Raw genomic sequence first — 6,923 nt, 5'->3', positions numbered from 1 at the left:
AGTGGCAGCTCAGGGAACAGCAGGAGTTCTGGCAGCCATGGAGTAAGTGCTGAGGTCAGTCATGGCTCCCTTAGTGGCTGCTGTCTCACACATGGCTCTCACTGCTCTCTAACATGTGAGAAGCCCCTTTCCTTCTGCCTGGAGTTTTAAGTTCCACAGGAGAAGGGGAGCAGTGGAGATGCCAGGTGTGGCCAGAGTGGTCAGAACTGCAGCTGAGAGAGGCCTCTGGAGGCCAATTATTTTGAATTAGCAGCAGCGGATCATCCACACTAACACTATTTTGAAGTAGCAATTTGAAATAAACATTATTCCCTGAGGAAGCAGGAGTACAGCTTTTGAAATAACCAGCCTGTTATTTTGAAATAACAGACCTGGTTGTGTGGACACTCTGCTTATTAATTCGACCTAAAGGGGGTATTTCAAAATAACTCCCTAGTGTACACCAAGGCTTAGGGTCAATAGGCAGAGGAAGGTGCCCCCGGCGGCTCCTCTCTGCCCCCTGCTGTTTTTGTGCTGCAGCTGTGGCTTCTGTCATAGCCAGCTCCACTCCCCCCATGTCTGCATCTCTCCCTGGCTGATTCTGAGTGAGGGTCTGGGGAGCTGCAGGGGCCTGGCCCAGGCTGGAGAGAGGCACCCTCACTGGGACAGCACTTTCTTCTACCATGCATCCCCCAGGCCTGTTTATAGAAACGGGAGGGGTAGGAGTGGGCAGAAACAAGAACATAAGAATATAAGAACGGCCGTACCGGGTCAGACCAAAGGTCCATCTAGCCCAGTATCCTGTTTGCCGACAGTGGCCAGCACCAGGTGCCCCAGAGAGGGTGGACCGAAGACAATGATCAAGCTATTTGTCTCCTGTCATCCCTCTCCAGCCTCTGACAAACAAAGGCCAAGGACACCCCTGGCTAATAGCCTTTTATGGACCTAACCTCCATGAAATTATCTAGCTTCTCTTTAAACTCTATTATAGTCCTAGCCTTCACAGCCTCCTCTGGCAAGGAGTTCCACAGGTTGACTACACGCTGTGTGAAGAACTTTCTTTTATTAGTTTTAAATCTGCTCCCCATTAATTTCATTTGGTGTCCTCTAGTTCTTCTATTTAGGGAACTAATAAATAACTTTTATCGGTCCTCTTCACACCACTCATGATTTTATAATGTACAAGGGTACATTGCTGTGGGGGGAGAGACAAAAGGGGCATTGTTGTGGGTGGGCGGACATAAAATAGAGGCACTGCTGTGGGGTGAAAGAGAAAGGGGCATTGCTGTGGGTGGAGAGGGGAGGGGACAGGGAAAAAGAATCACTGCTGAGGGGCAATGTTCCCTTTAAGATGAGTGTTTGGGCAGTCACCCAGGAGGGATTCAAATGCCACCCATCTGATTAGCAGAGCACCCACAGCTGACAGCATGTGTTTCTATTAGTGGTGCACATAACAAAATGTATCCTTCACATGGATGGAAAAGGTTAGAGGGAACTTTGCTGTGGGATGAGGGAGAATAGGGCATTGCTGTGGGAGAAGGGGAAGAGGGTAGGAACAAGGGGGCATTGCTGTGAGGAAGGTGAGAGGGGACAGGGACATCAGGGCATTGCTGTGGAGGGAAGAGGAGGGGACCGGGACAAGGGGGAACTGCTGAGGAGGGAGTGAGAAAGGGGAAGGGACAAAGGGGCACTGCTGTGACAGGAAGAGCAAGAGAGAAGAGAGCATTGCTGTGGGGGAGGAGACAGGGAAAATAGGCATTGCTGTGGGGGAGGGAGAAGTGGCAGGAAGAAAGGGCAGGGACAAGGTGGCGCTGCTGTGGAGGAGGGAGAAGGGGGCAGAGACAAGGGGGCACTGCTGTGTGGGGGGAGGGAAAAAGGGCAGGCACAAGGGGGATTGCCATGGAGGAGGGGCAAGGCAGGGGGAAAAGGGGCATTGTTGGCAGGGGAAGGGGCAGGGGCAGGGGCAAGGGGGCACTGCTGTGTGGGGGGAGGGAAAAGGGGCAGGCACAAGGGGGATTGCCATGGAGGAGGGGCAAGGCAGGGGGGAAAGGGGCATTGTTGGCAGGGGAAGGGGCAGGGGCAAGGGGGCACTGCTGTAGGGAAGGAGCAAAGGGGCACTGGTTTTGGTTGTGGGGGAGGGGCAAAGGAGCAGTACTGTAGTGTGAGGGAGGAGAAGAGAGAAGAGACAAGGGGCACTGCTGTGGGGAAGGGGCAAGGGGGAAGTGTTCTGGGTTGTGGGGGGAAGGACAGGGGGCAGTGTTATGGGGTGAGGGAGAGGGGGCAAGCACAAGGAGCACTCTAGGGTTGCCATCGCAATCGAACTCAACGGACCAGGCAATGGCAGCTGTCCAGTCCAGCTGAGTAGGCAACCTTAAGCACGGCTGTGGGGGAGGGGCAAAGGATCAGTGCTGTGGAGGGAGGGTTAAGGATGCAAGGCCAATGGGACATTACTGCAGGGGAGGCCAAAGGAGGCACAGCTATGTGTGGCCACTGAGAAGGCGGGAGAGTTACTGAAGGACAGGCACTATGAGGCTGCTGTGAGGGGAATTTGGGGAAAGAGGAAAGAGGGGAGGCAGTTTGAGAAAGAGTGAATGAGGGTCTTGGAGATGAGGGAGAGAATGAGGCGAATTTGGGGACTGCCCACCAGGGGGTTTCTGGACAGATAATACTGGTATCTGGCAGGAAGGAGGGACAGGGAGGAGAGTCTTGGGAGAAGAAGAGACGATCCTGGAGGAGTTTGTGGGCAGTGGGAGAGCCTGAGAAGGTTTCAGATACTGTAAAGTTTGAAAGGAAGAGACGAAAGAGGAGAAACTGTATCTTTTGGAAGAACTGGAAATTCAACACAATGAAGGTTGCTGTAGCAGTGTAGGACAGTAGCTAATCCAAGGCAGCACTATAAAAAGAGAGGTAGGAGAAGGTCAAGGTATGTTTTGGGGTCTTGTTTTTTGGGGAGAAAGGAAATTGTATTGGGGTCATTTTTATGTTGCATTCACATAGACTACCCTCATAGTTTCTATGTTCCTTCCCTCACTGCTCTCCTACTATTTTTGGGCAAAATTACTCCATTGCCTGTGTTAGCAATGTAGAACTACAACCAGTTTACATCACTGTGGATGTGATCCACAGAAGGATTCTTCCATGGACTTTAAATCCATTTATATAGGTACAACCATGATGCTATCTGAGATGGAAAATGGTGCTTTGCCCATGAAGAGAAAGAGTAAGTATAAGGGTTTGGGGTGAATTTTCTTGGCATAGAGAGGCATTATCTTAATAATCCTGGACACCGAAGTCCTTTATATGGCCCTGAATCTACAAGGTACATAAGCATGTGTCTAACTTTAAGCACATAAGTAATTCCATGGACTTAATTGAGACTACCTATATACTTAAAGTTACACATGTGCTTACACACTTTGCTGAATCAGGGCATCCCTTTGCAGAACAGTTACAGTGTGGGCTGCAGCAGTACAAGCTTTCCTTATATTACCCTATCCTGGATAGGCCACCTGTAGAGCTTAAAGTTTCCATGTTCATTTCATCTTTGGCATTTCACTTGTGAGTACAAACTAACCTACCATTTATGCTGGATTTTTAATTCATTTATTTTATTTTGTTTGTACATCAAGTCCTACATGGTGCCATTGAAATCCAAAGCAAATCCCCCTCTGAATTCATTGGGAGCTTGGTCAGGCCCTGGTTTTCAGAATATTCATTGGTTCTGAAGAAAGACTCCTTACAGAACAAAAAAAGAATAGAAATACTTCCCATTGGAAACAGCATCCATAAATCTTACAAGCGCCTTTTGGTTTCTTTCCTCCTATAAATCATGCCACAACCTCAGCATTATTTTTAATTGTAGCTTTTGAGGGGTGTATTGCAGTGACGGGTGCCTTGTGGGGAGGGGTCTTTTAGAGAAACAAATTTTTATGTGTAAGCACATGACTTTAAAAAAATCCCTATTTATCATTCATTATTTCCCTTATTAATAGACTAAGACCCATAGGTTTATTGATATTGCCATTGATTATGATGCTCTGTATCAGACAGGGGCAGCAACTGCTGCTGATACTGATGGAAAAGGAAAGGTAGTGGGAGGGAGAGTAGAGGGGGACTGAATTGTTGCTGGAGATTGGCTGCCTATGATGCCACTCAGAGCTCTGGGCCCCAGCTCTTCCGCTGCTTTAGCTCTAGCTTTCCCTTGAACAGCTCCTAGTGAGAACAAGGCGTGCGGAGCTCCGATCACCAGCACCATGCTCCTTGGGCTTGGGTCCTAGATTCCCCTCTTTGACCACTGGTAATAGCTGCTGCTCTGGCCATCAGCATCCCACACTGACAGACTGAGCGAGCGAGCGAGAGGCGGCAAAGGCAAAGGAGGGAGAGAAAAGCTGCAGCCCAGGGGACTGGAGCAGCCAGGAGAGAGGGCGAAGGAAGGGGTGCTTTGCTTACACAGCTGCAGGAGTGGGAATTTAAAGAACTGCAGAGCCGAGCGGAGAGGGATCCCAGCTCCCCGCCACCCGCGCATCGCAGAATTATAGAGCCGGGTAGAAATGACATCAACGGGGAAAGAAGGCAGCGCAGCTCAACATGCACAATACGTTGGACCCTATCGCTTGGAGAAAACCTTGGGCAAAGGACAGACAGGTTGGTTCCTTTGCAGCAGCCTGGCGAGGTGCGGTAGCCAGCGGATGGGGATGGAGAGTTGTGAGGCTCTGGGGTTTCCCTTTTTGGTTGCTGCCGTGGAGAAACTCTTCCTAATAGATTCGTGCCTTTATTTATGTAGTTCACGCTGCCTTTATGTATTTACTTAGTTTTTAGAGCATAGGTTGCCTTGTGGGATTCGCTCCTGCTAAGGGGTGTTGTTCTGATGACTGTCAAAGTGCATGCAGAGGAAACGAGGGAGGCTCTGCTGCTGTTCAATTTCATGTCCGTACTTCACTGCCCCACTTTGCTTTCTTTTCTTTTTAATCAAATTAAAATGAAACGAGAGGTGCACTGTGTATACCGGAGAGGAGGAGGAGGAGAAGGACGTGGTGGGGAGGCGGGAGAGTCACCAGCAGTATTTCATGACATCATGATTGAAAAGGGTGTAGTCCTGAAGGTGCAGTTGGTGGGAGAGAATATGTACAGTGCAGTCTATGGCACTGGCTGCTGTAGTTATTTGGGAAATATGAATGGAGGAGGTCCTCGGGTATGTTTTGGTGTGGCATAGTTTGAATTTTTCTTTAAAGTGGCCAGCCGCAGAATTCCCTCTAGCTGTGTGAGGTTTTATTTATTTATTTTTCAAAAGCCCCCCCCACCCCCCGTTTGTGAAACTGGCTCCCATCAGATTTCTTTCCTGAAAAGAACAATGGTAAGAAATATTAAAAGGAAACCTAGTGAGGGAATTAGCAGAGAGCAGGTGCTTGTGCCCTACGTGACATAATTAGATCTCCTGAATGCATTCAAGATTTGGACTCACTGGTTGCCTTCCTGGATGTTATATTTACTTCAAGGGCAGGGGAGCAGTAATTGGAAGGAAGAGCAATTAAAAAAAACCAGCCAAAAGCCTGTCCTCTTTTAATGTTCTTTTTTAGTGACAGGTGCAGTGAGCAGTGGGGTCTGACAAATTGATTTGGTTGGGGGACCCCTAAAAGTGGATTGAGTCTCCAGGTTATAATTTAGAAAGGAGGGGGGAGGTAGAATCAGTCATAGGGGGCTTCTTTGGGCTTGTGGGTGTTAAGTGTTGTTCATTATGGTGGGACAATAAAACATGATGCATTGTGTTTTTTAAAAACCCAGCCAAGCTTTGCCCATCTGTTGTCTAAAGGATTTAATAGGCGTTTCCATCCCCAGCTGCTGCCTCTCCTCTGCCTGCTTCCTTGCTGCCCTGCATGGCAGCAGCTCTGCAGTATGCAATTTTCTTAGGGACACAGTCAAAATCCAGATCTTTCTCTGTAAGAAGAAATGCTCTTCTGAGATGATTGATTATGACCCCCCCTCATTCGTTCTTCTTCTCTCCACAAACCCCATGGCAACCATTGAAATATATGGATGGGATGTGAGGATGACATAGGCTTGAAATGAAAGTGACTTTTATTTTGTTTCCCCCCCAAATCTTTAAAATACTGTGACTGCTGAAGGTATCTGTCTTTTTTGTTTGTTTGGTCACCACCTTTATTCTTCATATTACTGAGTGAACCCATATCTCTCCAGATGTAGTTTCCATAAAATCTGCCCTGATGTTGATGATGATGATAAAAATACCCACCAAAAATGTCAGTGTCTTGGTGGTGATAAATCCATATCCTGTTTCCATAGCTGGTCTCTTGCTTGGTACTCTAGCTGATCGTAAATTCAACCCTACGGATACAAATTTATTTTTTACCTTCATCACCATTTCTATCTCAGCACCCCCCATATATAATTGCATCTGAGATTCATGCAAGTACATCTGCATTAACCTTTATGCTCCATATCACAACCTGATACTATGGTTCTAAAGGGTTATCTGCAGCTTTGGTTAATTTTTTCCCCTTGATAATCTTCCTATCTTCTTCCTAAGTGATTAGAGAGAGAGAGAGAAAGAGAGAAGAAGAGAGAGAGAGAAAGAGAGAGAGAGAGGCAAGCAGGCAGGCAGCAGGGTAGGAGGGGAGAGAGAGGAGAGTGTGTTTTCAGGGTTGTTGCTCTTGGGCTTTGCAGTTATTTGACCAAATGGACTAGCAGGAAAGTTGCCTTTTATAATTTTATATTATAGCATATCTATAGAGACATGTCTCTGCTTTTTGCACAAGTGTATGTGCAAACCACAAACATAACATATATGCACTGTTTCAGGGAAGATGGAGGGATAAAGCTTAAAAGTGGCTGATGCCAGTCTCTGTCTTCCTTATCTTATCTGCCTCATAATATAGCTTATGCATGGAAGTGAAATCTGAATTGGTGCTAAATGTACATTAAACATT

At 47.5% G+C, this 6,923-nt stretch overlaps 1 protein-coding gene across 2 annotated transcripts in view; it reads left to right on the top strand.

The window, feature by feature from the left end:
• The first annotated feature begins 3,076 nt into the window (after positions 1 to 3,076).
• BRSK2 (BR serine/threonine kinase 2) overlaps positions 3,077 to 6,923 on the top strand; it is a 502,819-nt gene continuing 498,972 nt past the window's right edge. For both annotated transcript variants that reach the window (XM_075928205.1, XM_075928203.1), the window contains exons 1-2: positions 3,077 to 3,199; positions 4,189 to 4,623. In XM_075928205.1, the coding sequence (XP_075784320.1) occupies positions 4,530 to 4,623 (94 nt within the window). In that variant the 5' untranslated portion in view covers positions 3,077 to 3,199; positions 4,189 to 4,529. The remainder of the gene's footprint in view (positions 3,200 to 4,188; positions 4,624 to 6,923) is intronic.

The sequence above is a fragment of the Pelodiscus sinensis genome, chromosome 4, assembly GCF_049634645.1.
Source record: "Pelodiscus sinensis isolate JC-2024 chromosome 4, ASM4963464v1, whole genome shotgun sequence".
Lineage (NCBI taxonomy): Eukaryota > Metazoa > Chordata > Testudines > Trionychidae > Pelodiscus > Pelodiscus sinensis.
Note: the sequence above shows the minus strand (reverse complement) of the source record. Positions and strands in the feature narration are given on the sequence as shown.